The sequence below is a fragment of the Corvus hawaiiensis genome, chromosome 8 (assembly GCF_020740725.1).
Source record: "Corvus hawaiiensis isolate bCorHaw1 chromosome 8, bCorHaw1.pri.cur, whole genome shotgun sequence".
Lineage (NCBI taxonomy): Eukaryota > Metazoa > Chordata > Aves > Passeriformes > Corvidae > Corvus > Corvus hawaiiensis.
Window position 1 is genome coordinate 20,511,494 of NC_063220.1, and position 20,099 is coordinate 20,531,592.

General features: G+C 47.6%; 1 protein-coding gene and 1 long non-coding RNA gene across 6 annotated transcripts in view; one reads left to right on the forward strand and one right to left on the reverse strand.

Moving 5' to 3' along the window:
- The first annotated feature begins 1,793 nt into the window (after nucleotides 1-1,793).
- Nucleotides 1,794-6,759, forward strand: LOC125329367. The gene is made up of 2 exons (XR_007205138.1): nucleotides 1,794-2,499; nucleotides 6,494-6,759. It is a non-coding gene; the product is annotated as an uncharacterized LOC125329367 (long non-coding RNA).
- The window catches only part of PDLIM1 (PDZ and LIM domain 1), a 44,350-nt gene continuing 30,838 nt past the window's right edge, over nucleotides 6,588-20,099 (reverse strand). For 2 of the 5 annotated variants that reach the window (XM_048311240.1, XM_048311244.1), the window contains exons 4-8: nucleotides 17,997-18,058; nucleotides 15,610-15,906; nucleotides 11,776-11,930; nucleotides 8,778-8,895; nucleotides 6,588-7,130 (exon numbers count right to left, since the gene is read on the reverse strand). In XM_048311240.1, the coding sequence (XP_048167197.1) occupies nucleotides 6,944-7,130; nucleotides 8,778-8,895; nucleotides 11,776-11,930; nucleotides 15,610-15,906; nucleotides 17,997-18,058 (819 nt within the window). In that variant the 3' untranslated portion in view covers nucleotides 6,588-6,943. Of the gene's footprint in view, nucleotides 7,131-8,777; nucleotides 8,896-11,775; nucleotides 11,931-15,609; nucleotides 15,907-17,996; nucleotides 18,059-18,293; nucleotides 18,485-20,099 lie in introns of all 5 variants that reach the window. The other 3 variants (XM_048311242.1, XM_048311243.1, XM_048311245.1) reach the window with 3 other exon arrangements.

Here is a 20,099-nt window from a genome sequence, read left to right on the forward strand (position 1 = left end):
GGCTTCTTAAGTAAGCGAAGCCAATCTGTGTCCATTAATTCACACTTTCCTACTTATTTAGCACATTAGCCAGTGTCATACATTTAAAGAAAAACAAACTAACCCCACACAACAACAGAAAAACACCCACACACAAACCAAACCAAAAAAAACCAGAAACCAAAAAGCAGTGAGCCTAAAATAGCCTTAATCTTTCTGGTGCAGACTTGACTTCTGTACTGACTGTTGGTCACCCTGTGCAGCTGAGTTGCCCATTTGAAGCAGGTGGGGGGAGCTACAAAGCTGTTGAAGAGTCTGAAGCAGAAGTCTTGGGAATGACTGAGGGGGCTGAGGGTGTTTAGCCTGGAGAAGGGAGACCTTATCACTCTACCACTACATGAAAGGAGGTTGTAACTAGGTGTTGGTCTCCTCCTAAGTAACAATAGGACAAGAGGAAACAGCCTCAAGTTGCACTAGGAAAGGTTGAGATTGCATATTAGGAAATTTCTTCACCAGAGAAGTCAAGCACTGGAACGGGCTCCCCAGGGAAGTGATGGAGTCGCCATCCCTGCAGGTATTTAAAAGATGTGGATATGGCACTTGGAAGCATGATTTAGTGGTGGATCCAGGAGTGCCATGCTAATGGTTGGACTCAGTCTCAAAAGTCCCAATGCTTTTATGATTTAAAGTTGAAAACTCTTGCTGACAGCTAACTCCTATAGGTTAAATATACAGGTAATATTCTTCACCTCTTTTTTGTCCTTCCATTCCCAGAAAGTACTCCTTGGCTTTCACGCACCCACAGAGACATTCTGCACTTCCCAGAACCCTTAGCTGCCTTCATTGCCCTTCTCTGGACACACTCCAGCACCTCAGTGACCTTGTAGCAAGGGGCCCAGAACTGAACACAGCGCTGGATGAATCAGGCAGCTTTTAAACCTTCAGCTTTGGTTTGTGGAAATGCCATTTAGGTGTCATTTAAAAGCTGAGTCATGGAATTGCAGCTGGAGCTGTCACTAGCAGTCGTGCTAGTTAACATGGCATAGATGACATGGAAAAAAACCCTCTGCCTACTCAGACTTCAGAAGCCCGTTTTCATTCACTTTATGATCATTATTACTCTGTTGGCCTGATGTAGAGAAAGCTATCTTACAGTAGCAAGAGGTATTTATACTTCCCTCTAAGGGAACAGATAAATCTGTTAATGATTAGGCTGGCTTTGACCTTTGCCTGGTGAAAGACCCGTTTTGTTGGTAATTGCTGAAGACAAAAGTTTCTAATTTTTCTGTTCAGTTACTTATTAGCCTGAGTAACACAAAGTCCAGTGTGTGCTGTCTTCACGTTACATTCACGCACTGTGCTAGTCTCCTTCATGCATCCTTTAATTTTAGTGAAGATCTACTACACGATTTAAGAATACATTATTGTGCTGGTTTTGGCTGGGGTAGAATTGTTCACAGTGGCTGGTAAGGGGCGGTGTTTTGGATTTGTGCTGAGCACAGGGTTGATAATACAGAGACATTTTTGTTATTGCTGAGCAGGGCTTACACAGAGCCAAGGCCTTTTCTGCTTTTTGCACTGCCGTGCTGGTGAGGAGTCTGGGTCCAGCCGGGACAGATGACCTGAACTGGCCAAAGGGATGTTCCAAACCAGATAACATCATAGTCAGCATGTGAAGCAGGGGAAAGGAGGAGGAAGGGGAGATGTTTGGAGTGATGGTGTTTGTCTTCCCAAGTAACCATTATGCATGATGGGGCCCTGCTCTTCTGGGGATGGCTGAACACCTGCCTGCCCATGGGAAGCAGTGAATTAATTCCTTGTTTTGCTTTGCTTGTGTGTGTGGCTTTTGCTTTCCCTATTCAACTGTCCTTATCTCAACCTAATCTTGTTAAAGATTTATTAAGTGACAGCTGCTCCCACACAGGCTACATGACTTTTGAAGACTGATCTACCCTGCTTAACCTGCCTTTTACAGGGTGATATGGTGCAAAATAAGAGTTTCTACCCCAGAGCCAGCACAAGTAGGATTTAATAATTGCTGCTTTCCTAAAAATGCATGAACTAGCATTAATGCTAATGGTAGCATCGGGGAAATGATCACTGTTTATGTGTGTGGGGCTTGATGTTATTTAGAGACTTGGCAGAGCTGTGGCTTCTTTTCTAGCCCACCTTCAGAAAGTGGAAGCAATGCATATTTTTTGCTTGTTGCCACGGAGGAGCCCCATCTCTTCATCCCTATTATTTTTTGGCTCCAAAAGTACTACAAATGTCACTGATTAAAACAAGCATGGTACCTTCTTAGTATGATTTTGCATTTCTTCTTCCTGCAGGCAAGAGAATGAGTGCACTTGCTGTACACCCAAGCTCTGAAGGAGCAGTCCAGCATTTGAGCACTGAGTGCCTACAGGCAGAGTGGGGTGTGCTCTGAAGGGTGCTGGTGTTTCAGAACGCAGCCTTCCTTCCAGCCTGTTCCTACAGATACGTGGGGAAGACACCACAAGGAAATGCAGGAATGAAAATGTGAGGATGCTCGGGGCAAAGGGGTGGCTGGTGCTGACAGCTTTAAATTGCTCTGCATGAAATAATGTTCCCTCGATTGTCCATAGAGAGAGAAAATATTTCAGTGGATACAAGACAAATTCTTGAAGCATAGATGTCACAGAAGGAGTAGGAGCTTCAGACAAGCCCTGCCTTAGCCTCAGATTTTGGCAACAGTTTAAGGAGTCACTCTTGCCTGTGAGTTCTAGTGACAGATCTAGTTATAAAAATTAACTATTTATTAAACAGGCAAGATAACAGACAGAAGATCTTAATCAGAATTACTCCACAGTATAAAACTAAAGGACTGGTAGTAGATTACAGCATAACATGGTGCATGATATCAAGGTACCTATATTAAAGCTGGCACAAGAAATAGTATTGATGAGGAGTGAAATGTAATTTATACACAAAATGACAATAAATGTGCACAGAGTTGTTCACTTACCCCCCGAGCAGTAACTGCGAAGCAGCATCCCTGCTCATGGGAGAAACTCCACAGATTTCCAGGGAAATGTATAGATTTCTGCTTTGTGAAAGTTTGGTGTCACTTCTATAGTCACTTCTACAGTCACTTCTACATATAAAGTCACTTCTATATATAAAGTGAGGTGCCTGTCAGTCAGAAATCCAGCTTATCTTTCCAGATCTCACTTTGACAGCAAGATGTTTATTGGCAGTTGGGAGATGCCAGGCCAGTGTTAACCTAACTCCGTGGTGCCAACATAACTCACTACAAGACAGCTTGTCCTATTTATCTGATCTGTTACAACAGATAAGATCTTGGGGGGGTGAGATACCCTGGTACAATAGATCTGTTCTGGTGGCTTGGAAGCAGCGCTCCTGTCCCTGCGGCATCCAGATAGATCCAGCTCTTGTTCTATTGTTGGTGTTCGCGGATATATGAGTGCTGAGACCAAATGTCTGGACAGAAAGAAGTGGTCTTCACTTGGTAGTGTGTTGCTACTGTGTGTCTTTTTGCAGGTTTTCTTTTTCTCAAGTTTTTCCAGGTGATGACAAGATAATGTGTGGTAAACTTAATTTCACACGTTAGAATCTATTTAATGGCATTTCACCAGCACTGAAATGCACTCTGCACATGCCATCATTCGGGTACTCTTATTAACCTGCCTTAGCAGAGATGATACCAAGACTCTACCTTGACAAAAATCTGAGCCATTAGCAAATGCAACTTAAATGTGTGAGCTGGAGCAACTGGCCACGCTGCTCAGTGCTGTTTTATTGGCACAGTGATGGTGTGGCCTGTGAGAAGACGAAAATAAGAAAGGTCTGTCTTGATGATAGTGTTGGGTTTTTTAACCCTCTTCTGTCAGCTTTATCTCTGGGGGGCCAGCTCACTCAAGTCACTGCCACCAGCAGGGTCTTTTTAACTGTGTAAAGAGTTTTAAAAATAGTGATTCCTGTTCAGCTGTGGAGGGAGCTCTGCTACTGTGTCCCACACCAGCCCTCTTCTCCAGCCTGCCATGGCCTGCAACTCCTGCTGTGGCTGTGCCTGAGGAGGGGGCTCCCACGACCCATCAGGGAGCAGAAGGCACGGACTCCACTGCACAAGGAGAAAGGGGATGCGTGGCAGTGGCAGGGAGGGATTGCAAATGGAAACTGAAGTAATCAATGTTAAAAATGACAGATTGTGCCTTGTGCTGTGCTGCCCACCTTTGTGAGACAGTCCCTCTGGCAGGATGCTCACCCACTCACCAACTGCCTGACACGCTTCACATAGGAACCTTTTATGTGTTCCTTACATAACTTAATTTCTATAGCAGGCAGCTCAGTGTGGTTGCAAGGCATGGGTGACCCTATTTAACCTATTTTGTTATTGTTGACAGACTGCAGATGCCAACTGTTAAACTCCTGAGGAATCTAGAAAGTCAGACTACAGTGAACACTGCAGTTGTCAAATATTTTGCCCTGCATCATAAAAGATTATTACATTCCTTTTCTCAGCCTGATACAGCAGAGAGCGATCGAAGTCCTCAAGTAACGAATGTGAACTTCCTCAGCTAACCTGTTCCCACATAATAAATTGGATCAGCTCTGGGATCCATGTTAGAAACCTACGCACCCAGACTATTGCACAAATCTTTTGTAGTCCCCAACTCCTGTGTCAAGCCGCACACAGTTTTCCCAGCTGTGCTGCCAGCCTGGCTGCAGGAGCTCAGGCCAGTGACAGAGCCCGTGGCCCTGCACAAAGAAGGGCTTGTCACCTGTTTGCAGTGCGGTGCTGGGTGGGAGGGCAGGGAAAGGCCAGGCATGGGCCAGGCTTGAATGCCCTCGCCCCCAAATCATCACAAGAGCAAATCATGAGGTTTTCTGGGACGAGCGCTGTTTTGCTGACAGACATTTGTGTACAAAAGAATGTAGTGACTGCAGGCACTGGAGGGCTCAGCCCAGGCTCCGGGCTGGGACATGGTGCTCCAGATGGCCTCGGCAGCCGGCATTTTCCTGGGGGAGCCGTGAGCCCCCAGCCTGCTGAGACAGTGGGTGGCATGGAGCTGCCACAGTCCCACAGCAAGACAGGAGACTTGGTTCACAATGCAGCCAGAGCAGTTTGTGCCTACAGGGTCACTCCACCCCTGCAGGTCTGTGCTTCCCACCACTGCACTGGCTTTTTGTGCAGTCCAGCACAGCAGCACAGCAGCAGACAGCCTTTCCCTAGGGAAGTGTGCTGTGGAGGGGAGAGAATAAACCCCCTTTAGCAGCAGTGAAGGGAGATGTCATCCCAGCAGGCCAAAAAACCCTCCCCTCTTACCCTGGAAAATAAAGCTGCTTGTGCTATCTGGAGTTTGTGCAGGTGTGTGTTGATGTGTGCCAGTGGCACAGAGAAGGCAAGCGCTTCCCAGGGATGAGCCAAACAAATGCTGGTTGAGCTATGGCAGCCTTGCTTGCCTCTGCCCATAGAAGGAGCCTGAGGGGATGAACTAAATTTAGCTGGGTTGGTGAATTAGTCCTCTCCCCAACCTGCCCAAAAGCTGCACAGTTTATCTGAACAGTGGGAGGCTTAGAGCCATGGTAACAGGTCAGCTTTACCTCAGATGAGGATTGGGTTTGGGGTTGTGTTTGAGCTTGGATATTTTGCTTTATTTGTCTTCTGTTGGTTTTATTTTTGCAAGGCAGCTGTGCTGTGGTGAAGGAAACACAGGGCGCAGCAGTACAGACAGCACTGCTGAACACACACAGGACTTTGCAGGGCAGGGCCATGATGCTGTCTGTAGCTGTTGCAGATGCACCCACTAACTCCAGGGGCCCTGTGCTGGCCAGAGAGTGCTGTGTGCAGCTACAAACCCACCCTGCTGATTTCAACCATTGGCAATTCATTTTAAAGGAAAGATGACACATCTTAGAATCCGTTTATTTTTACACCATTAAGAACAGCCAGCATCTCATTTAGAGATGTGAGAGAAATAACCACTGCAGGCCTCCTCTCTACATGGGTGGAGGTTCTGCTCAGGCACCATCAGCCCCTTGTCCAGGGCACAAGGGGCATGTGCCCCCCTCTCCACATCACCCCAAAGGCACCCTCCAGCAGCTGTGCACAGCAGCAGCACTAGGAGCAGGGTGATGCCTTGGGCAGCCACATGTGCTTCCCCCAGGGGGAGCCAGAACAGGGACCGTGGCCACTCAGACCTTCGCTCTAGGATTCCCTGGTTTCCAGCAAGCATCAAGTGATCATTTTTCTCATACAGCTCAGTTTGTGACTGTGTGGAACAAAGGCGCATCTGGGGTGATGCAGTAGCAGGAAACACTGATGTGCCCAGTCCCATCATCATGAAGCAGTGCTGGACACAGAGGAGGCAGCTCTCGGCTGCCTTGCACGGGGGACAGGCCACCAGTCTGTTCTGAGGCTTGGCTGTGCTCAGCTGCCCCTTGCTGGGTGCCAGCAGGCAGCTGCTCACAGCTCAGCTGGCAGTAGGACCAGTCTGACTCAACTTTTTAAATCCTTCCCACTATTGTCCAGGATAAACAGAGCCATGGACTGGGCACCTCTTCTGCTGCCCAGGGATCCCCAATCCAGTGCACAAGGAAAACAGCAGAAAGCAGACACTTCTGCCTTGTGGATTTACCCCATTTATTGAAGGCAAACAGATGGCAAATAACTGGAACACAGAAAAGTTGTAATCTGACTTTGGCCTCTGATTTTCCTGTGTGATTGACACCACAATGAAGGAAAAAAAAATTTGTGTATTAAAAAAAAAAAACAGTGAGAGGATTAAAAGAATGTTGAACAATTAGTGACATCAGTGACATCTCATGTGAACAGATGGAAGATTAATAATGACAAGGAAATTCAAAGCCATGCCTAGCATTCCTTACTGCAAACAAGATTCTGCAGGGGGTAGGGATAATGCTCTCCAAGGAAAATCAGCAGAGAATAACCCATCCACACTGGCTTTGTGAGCAGCATGGTTTACTTTGGGAAGACGGTGACCACCTCGTAGCCCTCCGGGGGAATCACCCGTTCCCGTGCATGCCTCTCGCAGTAGATTTGGTCTTCCACAAAGAAGTGTCCTTTCTGCTTGAGATTGGTGCCACAGTCGCTGCACACGTAGCACTCAGGATGGCGCTGCTTGTCCCGGATCTTCACAAACATCCCTCTGGGGAAGGAACCAGCACCCCTCAGTGCCCACCACTGTCTCCCTCTCCCCAGCCACCTCCCACTCAGCCCAGACCCACACCAGTCCTGAAGGTGAAGTTTTCTTCTGCTCCTGACGAGTCAAAGTACAGGCCCTACCTCTGGTCAGGCAGATGTTAACAGCGCTTTTAGAAGCCCAGCATGTGCTGGCATAGCAACTCTTCTCTAGAAAGAGTTTCCCAGCATTGATCTGCGTAAGTTTCACAGGGACAGCCACCTGTGGTGGCAAGAATTACTGTGATGGCATCTTTAGCTGGTGGCTGCAGATGGCACAACAGCATTCAAATGCCCAGGATCAAATGGCAGGCAGTAGCTTGACCATCTAGGGGAGCAAAATCCAGGTACAAACCAAGTGGATGGCAACACAAATGGAGAACTGCAGGGATGAAGGCTGCACAACCAGCACTGCCCTTTTTGCTAGTGACTGATATGCCAGGTCCATGTGGGAGAAGCACAGAGACCAAATCCTGGTTTTCATCTCGGACACAGCTGCTCGGGAGCTGCAGTGAACAGATCCAGCCAAATGTGGGCCAGCTCTTACTGGAAGACTTCACAGCTTAACCCAACAGATGACTACGAAAACTACAAAAATGACACAGCAATTTGTTAACTACCATCAGCCCCAACACAACAATTTTCCAGTATTATTTTGTTCCAGCAGCCGTCTCTATTTTCTGTAATTCATTAGTTTTGAGTGCTATTCAAGGCCTTGTGCTTTCTCTCCAGACCTACTCAGCTGGCAGAATAATTACAGGGTTTGTCTCTGATTCATATTTTACAGGGTATGGATTGCCTCTACTGTAATCTCTGCTGGTCCAGATGCTCTGGCATGCCAGGACCATGCAATCACAGTGTATTGGGTCTCAGCAACAATCTGATAGCCTGTGGTGGGCAGCATCTGAGAAATCAGAATTCTGCCATGACAATGCAGGTTTGGCTACCAGTACTTGACTGCTGTGTAGTAAACTAAGTTAAGGGGGCTGCAGGGAAGAATTTGAGGTTGAAAAACTGATCAACTCAAAGACATGGGTCGGGTGCCTCATGTGGTCACACTTAGGGTGCAGCAGCTCTCTATCAAACCCAAACCCCAGGTCTGCTGGAGTTGGATTTTACCCACTTTAATAAAGACAAAAAAACCATCTGCATAGATACAGTGGAGGTGTGAGGTCTTACAGGAGAGTGGGGACCAGAATGCAGCTCTGCAGTCCCCACCGCCTCTGACCACCAAGGCAAGTCTCCATGCCACACCTGGGAGCACTGAGACAGGAAATGCATTAAATACACAGGCCTTGAATGGAAAGGTCATTTTGTTTCCAAATGCTGTAAATGGATTTCAGATAAGAAGCAAAACACTGCAGCAACAACTGCCTCAAGGTTTGTCTCACAGGGACTTGCTCTGGTTTCCACTGATACAGATCTGTAGATGCAAACTCCTGCCTCACTGCAGGGAATTGCAAAGTTAGTGTTACTAAAGCTGGTGAGAATAAATGTGCCTCGAGTCTCCTGGCTGCACTGGGTGTGGGTAGGTGAAGTTGTTTGGGTGCACTACCTCAGCCCCTGGCACAGGCATGGGCTGCTCACCTGCAACCCCAGGGACAGGCTTACTTACACAATGCCAGATCCACACTTGTCGCACATGGGCAGCTTCTGGGCATTCCCAATCGATGAGGCCACCTTTGTGGTAGGGGCTTTGACGCTCCTAAATCCAGACGGTTTGGTAGGGTCCCCTGGGGGTGGAAGGAGAGTGCTTCAGAGCATGTGAGATGCGTGGCTCGAGGCTGTTCCTCCCAAGCAGATGCTCTGCTGGGGGCATGACTTTCTTTAACCCCAGCTCTGAGGTGGGGATTCATGCATAGAAAGTGGGCAGGGATTTAGGGATGTGTGGGGAGGAAGGAGAGGAGGGACACAGCTGAACCTGGCCCTGGAAATGTGAGGGCCTGAGTTGGTGGGCAGTCAGATGAGAGTATCTGCTCATCTTAAAAGCCCATCAGACTTCAGCTGATGTGTCTCACATGCACAGATGCACAAAGCAAAGCAAAGCCCCAGCCTTGGCAGCACTGGAGTCTGCCTGATGTGTCCTGATCACACACTTAGGGTCAAGCTGATTCCCAGATTTGAGCTCAGAAAGAGGTGGGTGTCCTGGCAGGCTAGAGAGGACTGACAAAGTCCTTTTCCAGTCTGCTGTCTGTTTTACAGTGGAGCTGGTTTTCCCAAGACTCCTGGAAGATCTGGTTAACAAACTCCTTCTTGCAGAGCCCTGGGACACTGGGGATAACCTTGCACTCCCCTGCTGTTGCACAGCATGCTCCAGGTATCTCCCTATTGCAACTTCTCTGGGGCAGGGAATTCCTGCAGGGTCTTCACAGGAGAAGTGCTGACCTGGATGCCTAAACCAGCAGTGGATCCTATATGTGGGATATGAGGCAAGCCTTTAAATATCTGCAGGGAAAAAGGAGCCTTTTACAAAATGACACCAATGATGGGACTAATCTTACCTATATGACTTTTCCAAGGGGTTCCACAGTTAACAAGGGAAGGAGGCTGCTGAGACTCCCATGATATTTCGTCAGAAACACCTTGGACTGTGAGGGACACTGATGAAACCCTTCTGACCAGTGTCAAACCAAGAGCACACTTACAATGGGCATTCCCAGTGAAGCGGTGGAAACACCCTCCAAAGACACGCCCTGGTGACCAGCAAGGTCAGGAACTCACCACAGCCCAGGGCAGCGTCAGTGATAGAAGAGCTGAAGGAAAAGGGAGGAAATGCCTACCTCAGCTGTGGGGCGGGTGATGCTGCACTGGTTTGCCTTTAGGGCAGCCTTCAGCTCAGAGGTTTGTACTCAGCTCCATGCAGATGCTGGTCCAGAGGTGCAAGTTCCCTAACCCTCCGAACACAGCAAGAAGCACCTGCCCTCCAAGAGCTGCTGCAAGTGACCCTCACTGGGAAGCAAGCAGCAGCAATCACATTTTCAGACTCTTCCCTATGACTTCTGTTCATTCCCTCTGCCTCAACCAGCACTTTGCTCTTATCAGCAACATTGACAGCACGTTTTAAAATCTCTCTTAATCAAACACCCACAGGAAACATGGCATGTTCCACCCAGTGGAACACTCCACTTTTGAGTACAAGGTCCGGTCTTAAAAGACAAGCCGCGGTGCTTCCAGACACCCACACTCGGCCGCTGCGTCTGGCCCAGGCTCTCAGCCAGTGTGAGTCAGCGAAGCCCAGTCAGTGATGCCCCAAGGGCCTTGTCCCAGCTGGGGATGGCTCACAGCTGCCATTCACAAGCCATTGCCTGGAGCCAGGCTGGGAGAAGCCGCCATCCAATGTGCCATTTATCACACGGAACGATCTGACTCGCAGCAGCTGTGTGTTTGATGCTGGCCGGAGCAGACAGGCTGGGCCATGGGGCATTATCAGCCCACTGTGGAATAATGCCAGAGCCTATCCCAGCCGGCCCGTGATAGGACAGGCAAACCTTGTGCCAGAGAATCCCAACAATGCTGCAAATCTTCAAAGAAAGATAAAACAGAGAGGCTTTTGCTTCTTATCTTCTTCACCACTACTAAGCACAGGGGAGGACCTTGGCTTCGTGAGAAGTCCTGGCTACTCCTTCCATGCAGGAGCTGAACCCTGAGGGCAAGCTGCAAACACTCAATATTTAAAAGATGCTTTCAGGTAGGTATTTTAACAGCATATTAAAGACTCCACGATCCTGGTTTCTTTCTTCCTATTGTGTCCTTATTTCCTTCATTTTGCTGTTTCCCTTCAGATCCCTCAGACCTACCAGCATTTGGCTGATCTGTTTCTCTTTGTGGTATCTCAGCACCAGGCTTTTTTTGGATTAAACTGAATGCACCACTGCCAAACTAATAACACAAAAGACAGAGTCTCAACTGGCCTAAGGACAAAAAAAGGTCATTCTTGGAATTCTTTTCCCATTCATTTGTTTATTTTATTTTATTTAAGGGGAGAAAAGAGCACTATTTAGCCCCCAGTAAGTTAATTGGCCTTTTTATCTTTAAGTCTATAGCTCTGAACCGCACAAGTTCAGATGTCAGATCAAGAATGCCAAGAAGAGCGAATTTTCAGAGGTTAAAAGCTACGAACTGCTCACTGTAACCCAGCTTCTGTATTTTTACATTCAGCTGCACAAGTGGATACTTTTTCTTGTGTAGGGGAATGGAGTTCAGAAGCACTAGAACTCCCTGAAGAGCAGTATCTTGTGATAACATCCAAAGTCTTGAATCTAAGATGGTCTTTAATCAGTGAATATTATCTTAAAGGGGGTAAAACTTCAGAAACTATAGAAGGTTTTGTGACTTTTAAAATTCCTTTTTGATCACTCAGTGTTGCAAGGGTTTATTTCTGGAGCACTCAATGATTAAGCAATGATATGGGCCCAGAGACACTGAAACTGATCAGTGAGAGAATATTAAGGAATCAAATTAGTGACAGGGTCTGTAGGTTTTTGTAGAAACCACCTACACGTTACCTTGAACAATCAACAGCTAAAAGGAAAATAAAGTTTTAAATGCTACTCAGCCCAAAGAATGGCAGAGCAGAAGAGTGCACTCAGATCGGGTGTGCAGTAAGTACTCACCTTTCTCCTCTGACTCCAAGATCTCCTGCAACACAAGAAACGAAGCAGACTGTCTGGGTGGCTCATTTGACTCTTGATTCTCCTGCAGCATCTTGTAAACCTCAGATTGTTTGTCTATGGCAATGTTGCCTGGAATCTGGTTATGCTGATCTAAACTGAGGAAGGAAAAGAGAATACACTTGTTAAACAGATGAAACTAAAGCCAATCCCTCCAGCAAACCTTTCAGAATGCATCATATGACTGAAGAATGAACGTGCAAAGCACATGCACGACAAGAGGTCATGAACGTGGAGGTGCTGGATGTGCTCCGGCTGGGATTGGCACGCTGGGCTGTCTGTGCACGCCACTGCCAGCAGCTGCTCGCCGATTGCCCCCAGCCAGTCGCCCAAGGGTTCTCCCTGCTTCACAACTACCATACACTCCAGCAACTAAAACCTTCTGCCTGGGAAATCACTGCTCTGTTAATAGGAAGATAAAGAATTCATGTGCTGGGATGGCAATCCCACGTGGTAGCTGTGCCATCCACGCATGTTCCCTGCATGCATAAACTACCTTACACTACGGTGAATCCCAAACTAAGTAAAGTTTATTCCATTAAAAAGAAATCTTTGCAAGTACTTTATGAATTGCTTGTAAATGTCACCTTCACAAGGTAACAGCTGTAGGATCTAACTAGAAGATTCCCTGATTGGCAGTAATTTAGTCTGGTTTCCAAGTGAGTGTTACTATTTCCATTTCATAGGTGGAGGCTCTGAGGCACAGCCCATTACGTACTTCACTAAGGTTAATGAGCAGGTCAAGGACAGAGATTTGTGCCTGCTAAGGCTAAGCCCTCAATGCAGCTGCCCCGAGGTGCTGCTGCCACCCCTCACCTCAACTTAGAGCCCAAGGTACTTCAGGGGCAGCTTTTTACAGTGCAGGGTCATTGTGCCACTGGAAGGGTCTTTGGGCATAAAAAAAAAGAGTCTGGAGGCAGTACCTAGGATATTCTCCACATCCAGTGGGTAGAGGATAGGCTTAAACTCCAGGAGGATATTTAGAATATCCCTTGGGAAAAGCTTTCCAATGTCTATTGACACTGAAATACCAGAGGAGATTATCATGGACAGGTGAGCAACCTCCAAACTAAAGGATTTGAAAATAGTTTGGACAAATATACAGTGGGAATTATTTAAATCAATGGTTTAAATTGCCAAATGCTGGACTAAGGGATGGACTAAAGGACACAGGGAGTTCCTGCCTGCCTTGTGTTCTGTAGCTGCAGTAAAACATATACAATAAAATGAAATAGCTGACAAATCTCCTCTGATGGCTCAATTGTATAATGCAGTTTTATAAATGTAAATGGTCTACTCAGTTTCACCATTCCTGCACTCTGTGATTGCATGAAAAGTACATAAACATCCTGAGGTTCAGACTAAATTGCAGAGGGAAATCTTTTTCTTGAGGAGGCAACTGCATACTTTCCATGCCAATGAGCAATTGAGTCATCCGGGAGTTACTCTACATAATAAACTTTTCAAGCATCAGAAGTAAAATCATCACATGAGTTATAAAATGCTATTTCCATAAAAAGAATTTCATAAAATGCTTCCATCTTTAGCAATTTTCAGTGGAGCAGGAAGCACATTAGACATGCAAGGAGTTGAACCTTTGAAGCCCGAATCTCAGTTACTGAACCCAAAATAAAATAATTATGTGCCTTCTATTAGACAGAAGATGTCCCATGCTCCACATCACATTCATCTCATGTAAACTCAATACTCCACTGCTCTATCCACCCATAAAAACATTATGCAAGAAGCCTTTCATTGCAGATTGCATACTAAGAATGTTTCAATAATATGCATCCAAAAAGCAAAGGCTACATCATCTTAAAAAGCACTAGAGTCAAACAAAGCCATCACATTTCAACCATGCATTGTGGCAGTGTGAAACATACAGATCAGCTCTCCCAGGTATGCACCCTATACGTACACTTGCACATACAAGACTTCCAAAAGACTGTAAAAAGCATCAAACCTGAATTTGTACCAGTGGAGTAAAACACCTCAGGGCAGAAGGCTATGCTGCTTAAATTAAAAAACATCACCAGAAAGCATGTGTATCTTTTGAAAATGCAAGGCCACAGGCACAGAAATTCTGTCTGCAAGATGGTGAGTCTCTGTATGCCAGCTGGTTTTTGGCACCTCCTGTTACACAAGTACTTCATCTGCAGCAATCACCAGCAACTGGAGTCCTTTACCATGCACTCGAGAGCCCTCATGTAGAAACTTTGTAGGGAACAACCCCAACTACTTTTATTGGGTCTTATACACACATTACTGGATCTCATTGCTGCTACCATGGGCAACTTGCAACACTGACTAACACTGGATCACTGAGCCTTAAATATTGCCGAGAAGATGGTAATAAAAACCATAAAGACATAGCATTACACAGAATTTTCAGAAAGCAGAGTTTATTTTTTACTAATGATATTTTACTATTTTATGCCAGCCCATTTTGCAAAGTTTACAAGGATCTCAAGGCTACAGGAAGGCCCAGTGCTTGGAGCACTCCCTTTTGCTATGAAACAATTGCTGGTGTCTCAGGCTCCATTGTGAGCACTATCAGCTCTCCAGGCCAGCACAGAGAGCTGGCAGTGTGACCACTTCTGGTACGCATGGCACTGACTACAAGCCAGAGCAGTGACTTACAGAAAGTAACTGCACTGAGTAACAAGGCAGGAGTAAATTCTCAGCCTCCCGCTATGTCTTGGCTGCTGGCACATGGCAAAGCTTGGCTGTGTGGGTGCAGGGGTGAGGACACCAGATTTTCTGCTTTGAAGCACATGGTTCCCAGAAGGGAACTGTGAGCAGTCCAGGAGCCATGAAATCTGGCTGTGTCCTTTTCTGTCCCATGGAGGCCCTGGGATTGACCAGTGCCTGGACCACAAGTCACACACCTGCAAGCTGCTTGGTCACCTAGGAGAAGGTTCACAATTCATTCTTGACTAGACCCCTCCTGCGAGACAGATAAACGTGCTTTCTGTTTCACCCATCCTGACACTGAGGTTCTCCCTGTAAAACCCAGAGGCTGTCACTTAGAGGCACGGGCCAGGGGTTCCCAAGTACCACAAAGACATCAAACAGGACCCAGGCCTTGCGATGCTGAGGCTCACCACACGTCTACAGACCTCAGAGCATGTTGAGCATCCTCCACTCCTTCGTGCAGAGGTAGCCTGTGCTGCAGCAACCTCTGCAGACAAGTGGGCAGGGGTGGGAACAGAGACTGTCCCTCCATGTGCCTGGTGCCTGCCAGGCTGCTCCAAACTCATGAGTGCTGTCAGCCAGAGATGGAGACCATGGGTACCTGCTTCAGCCTAAAATGAAACAAGCTCAGCACACACCCGTGGCCAGTGAAACAAAAGAACAAAGACTGGCAGCACCTGTCAGTCACAAACAACAAAAGCCATTTCAAGTGCAGGAAAAACACCAGCTTTCAGGATAAAGTGCTCTCCTACCCTTAGCAAAGCCATCTGCTGCAGGTGGCTCCTCCAGAAAAGCCACCAGCTGCTGTCAGGTCCCTCTGTATGGGTGTGCAGGGGGCAATGGACATACTGACAGGCTAAAAACACGTTTGGGTGTTCCCCACGGTGTTGGGCACAGACACGAGGCAGAGAAAGCTCTTGTGAAGAGTCATGCACTAACATTGGAAGGGTGAAATGTAAATGCTGTTTTCTTGTGACCGGACAATGCCATGAGCCACAGACGAGGACGAGGGACTCGTGGACACCGAAATGCGGATGAGCAGATGTGCTGAGCTGGCTGCAGAGGTTGTGGGCAGGTTACCTGGGGAAATCAGGGCTAACAGAAGAGATCTGCCCCTGCAGGGTGTCCATGATGTTGCTCTGCGAATAGAGCTGCAGGGGAGAATTGAACTGCACGTGCAGCACTTTGAGTCCCGGCACCTCCACTTCCACAGGGCTGTTGGGGCAGACCTGGGCCGCGTGCTTCAGCTGCTCGGGCCCCACTCGGAGCTGGCTGGGGCTGGAGGCGCTGCTGTGCCTGCGCCGCGGCTCGGAGCTCTGCAGAGGGTCATACACGGAGGCGATGGGAGCCTGCATCGCACCCCCCGGCCACAGGCGGCTGCCAGCCCACGCGGCCACATGGGCAGTGTGAGGCGGGGTTGTTTAAGGTTTGTTTGGGGTTTACATTGCCAAATTGAGGGGAAAATGCAGAGGAGGAAGAAAGGAAAGAAGAAAGAAATTAATGAAGGACAAAGCCAAATATTTCAAGCCATCAAGCAGCTGCAGAATACTGTCTGAAGGACACACCACTGAATACACAACTTTACATTAAAGGCTTCTGGCTAACGCTGTGCCTCTGGTCTCACACTCCAGGGGTGTCCACACAAAAACTAAAAATCAAGCACTCTACTGATAAGCAAATGCATGGGTAAAAGCAATGAAGAAATGGCAGCAGGGGTTTCATTATACACTAACTCCCTGTGCACACACTTGTGGTCCCACTGTCCAGACAAGAAATGCCACCTTCACTGCTGCTCTTCTCAAAGCTAGCCTGGGCATCCTACTGAGGAGAAATCTCACCTCCCATCCCAAACCAGATGTGCTCAGCAGTGGCGCTTCTCCCTCCCCACCTGCTTTGTGACATCACATCCAGTGGAGATATTTGCCTTTATTTCTTTATGTACTACAGCCCTGCATTTACACCATACACCCTCTAAGGATGAAGCACAGACTAGGTCTCCAGTCATGTCACCATGTGCAGTGGCAGGATCAGGTGCTGGGTTCAGATAGGCTGTGTATCTGCAGGGTTCAGGATGGGGATGCAGATAAATGTCAAGTAAACCCAGAGCAAGGTCAGCCATGTACCAAATAACTCAGCAAAACAGATGGGCAGGAATTTAAAGGCAGCTGGAAAGGTGTGTGAAGGGAGAACCTACACATCCTGTGCTTGTGCACTGGGGAGACTACAGTGAGTTTTTAATGGCAAGCTGAGGTCTCTGGCTCCCACTGAAAACCAGCAGTAATTTAATTGCTTTTGATGACTCTGTAAACAAAAGCATATTAGCATCAAAGGCCTCATCCACAGTTTCCCCAGCATTCCTTTGCCACTTGCTGTGTTTCAGCAAGGAGAAGATGAAAGAGATGCCATGTATCCAAGATGGAGCAGGGCTGGCAATGGACCTTCCTGCTAGGAGGAGCAGAGTGAGCCACAGCCCTAGAAGGAACCCACCTCTTTGCTGATCCCAGCAAGAGAAAGGGATCAGCTACAATTTTCCAGCCAAATCTACCTGGCTTCCAGGGAGTGCTCTCACACGGAGGGGACTCCAGACTAGACCAAAGATGGTGTCTGACTGCCAGACCTGCATTAACCTGGTCCCATCAGGTTAATGCAAAGTCAGATTTTCCTTGTCCTTGCTCTGCTTTTGCCCAGACCCTGAAGGACGCTGCTGAGTCTACCAGAAGCAAATGAGGAACAATCTGTCAGCTCGTCTACCAGCTGCAGCACTGTAACTGCCTAGAAAGGACCATGCTGCAGACATGGCTGCCAATGCAAGGAGCTTGCATTGAGCTTGAGGTTTCACTCACAAGAAAGTTTCCAGGCTTGTGTTAAACCACAATCCCAGGTCTTTGTACCCTGCAACAGCAGAGGCTGAAGTTACTTTTGTCTCCCCATTCACAAGTCAGAAATTTAGCCAAGTATTACCGAAAGCACTGGTCTTCCAGCTTTTATTATAAAAACAGCCAAAGCAGTTTGATACTGCTATACAGAGACTTAGGGCAGTTAAGCAACCTGACCATTACAGCGACAGCCAGAAAGCTTTCAGATAGCTCCTAGTTTATTATCTCCAATGAAAAAAGGGGAACTTTGAAATTCTAGGGTAAAATAATGTCTTTGGTGAGGCTCAGCTGCAAACACAAAAATGAACCGGCCCTTTTAAGGTTGGGACCCTTTCCAATCTCATACATAAAACCCCTCACACAGCAATGAATGTTTCAGCTATGTTTCAAAACTCCTGTGAAAAGCAAAGTTTGATAATAAAATACAGAAACAGCCAATCTGAGGCTGAGCCTGTCTGTGAATCCCAGGCCAGCTGGAAACAGGGACGGGTGTGCCTCCTGCACTAGCTGGTGCCTTTCCTGCCCAGCATTGCAGTGAAGCTGGCACAAAACCCTAACTTTAGGGAGGGCTTGTAACAAGCTATCAGGCACCTGTTCAGACCAGCGGGCTGGTAGGTCATGCTCAACGCACGCGGAAACTGCGTCGGTCTCTGCTAAACAAAGAAACACAACAGCATTAATTTCATATCTGCACCTCATGAAACGTTCCCCACTCCTCCGAACCCTGTCCCTCGGAACACCATTCACGCTCGTGCCTCTTCTACTTCCCTTGTCCTGAAAGAGAACTTTTCTTGGTTTAACAAACAGGTACCCTCGCAGTGAACTCGTGTCTCCTGAAGCCTTTCCCTGGAGGCCCAGGGAGGGAGGGGAGGCGAAGGAGGTACTTACGGCTTGGTAGGCTCCAGGGCCCCAGGTGCTGTTTTTGTCTCCACCGCACTGTTGAAGGTCTGGATGTTCTCTGAGGAGTAGAGGCCTGCCGGGCTGTTGTACTGAGCAGTGATCACCCTGGGGGCAGAAGCTGTGGCAGCAGTGAAGGGCACTGCACTCCGATTGTGTGCACTTCCTATGTGCCTTATTTCCTGCATGCAAAGGAGCAGAGGCAACAATCAGAGGTGCTCAGACATGCAGGTGGATGTGACAGGGCAGCCCCACAGCCACTGCAGTGGTGGCCTTCATGTGTGGTCTCAGCTGAGGAGCAGGTGACCACGACCACCGAAGCAAGTGAGCATCCTCCATGTGTTGTGAGTGCCCATCCTGGATGGCTTCAGGATGACCTTCAGGACATTTCAGAGTTGACACACTGGGAACATAAGAGCTCAGAAACACTGCCAGAGCTATTAGCTCAAGGTGCCACACACCTGGGAGCTCCTGCAAGCCTATGGTAAGCTACGGGACCAACCTTCTCATCCAAGACTACAGATTCTAAGCATTCCTTGCAATTCCTGAGAGGGTTAATTTCTGTGGAAAAGTGAAGATGAGAGGCAGAAAGAGGAGCACTTCTCAATGACATCTGAAAGTCTGGCTTCCTTTAGATAAGACAACCCAAAAAGAAGGAATTTGTCATTACTACAAGGGCTCTGGAGCATCTCTGCTCCTTCAGTTAAGACTGGGGTTCACAGCTGTCTTTGATGAACAACTTTGGAATTTCTGAAGAAGAAATTTATGGGGAATTATAAGGTAAAACTGTGTTGTGAGCTATAAAACCTGCCTGCAGAGGCACATGGCAGCACAAAGGAGCACATGGAGGCACACAGAGGCTTGTCTCAACCGGACCCTGGGGGGAGGAGGTGTCACAAGGCAGACCCCCCCAGAGAGGAGCCTGCCGGGAGCTGACGGACAAGTGAACAGCGAGTGATCACCCCATAAAAGGACATTTAGGAAATGTGTTACTGATGTAGCAACACAAGATAGGTCATGCCATATAAAGAAATACTGTGCCTTGGAAAGGTGTATAAAACCAACTCACTCCTTTGAATAAATGATTCAGATTCCCTGCCAGTCTGGGTCCAAGATTCAATTGCCAACAAAATTCCCACAACAAAGGTGTGAAGATGACCATTGTTATTACAAAAGATCGTCCACAGGCAGTGACAGCTAACTTTTAGCAACTTCTTCAGTGTCAGAAGTACAAGATATCACTCAGATGTTCTGGGTTTGCTGCAAACTGGAGGCTTCCAGCAGTAGGAGAGTACACTTAGAAACACAGGCTACAATCTAATAAGAACAGGGGCAATTCCAAGTCAAGTAAGACTCGAGCTAAGACTCTCCTTAACCACAGGCAGTGCTAACAAAAATGAGGACATTTCTAAGCCCCATCACCAGTTCAGTAGGCTGGGAATTAGCAGCCTTGCGGCAGAGATAACATCCAGGGCTTATTTCTCCCCAGAGAAGATGCTTGACCAAAGTAAGGATAAAGTATAATGGAGCCTCACTAGAGCAGGCATAAGAAAGGACTAACAGCCACAGGGCTGGCTGGGATATCGAAGGCTAAGAGATGGCACCAAACCATGATTTTTGAAATGTTCCAGCCAGCTGTAGAGATTGGGCATGGCTTCAATACACAGCTAACAGCCAATGGCACAGGATGAAATGGGGCACTTCTTGGCATGTTGGGCCCATGGGTCCCAGCTCTAATTAACACACCTAGTTCTCACTCCTACTCTATATAGGCACTGACTCCCTACAGCAATGACG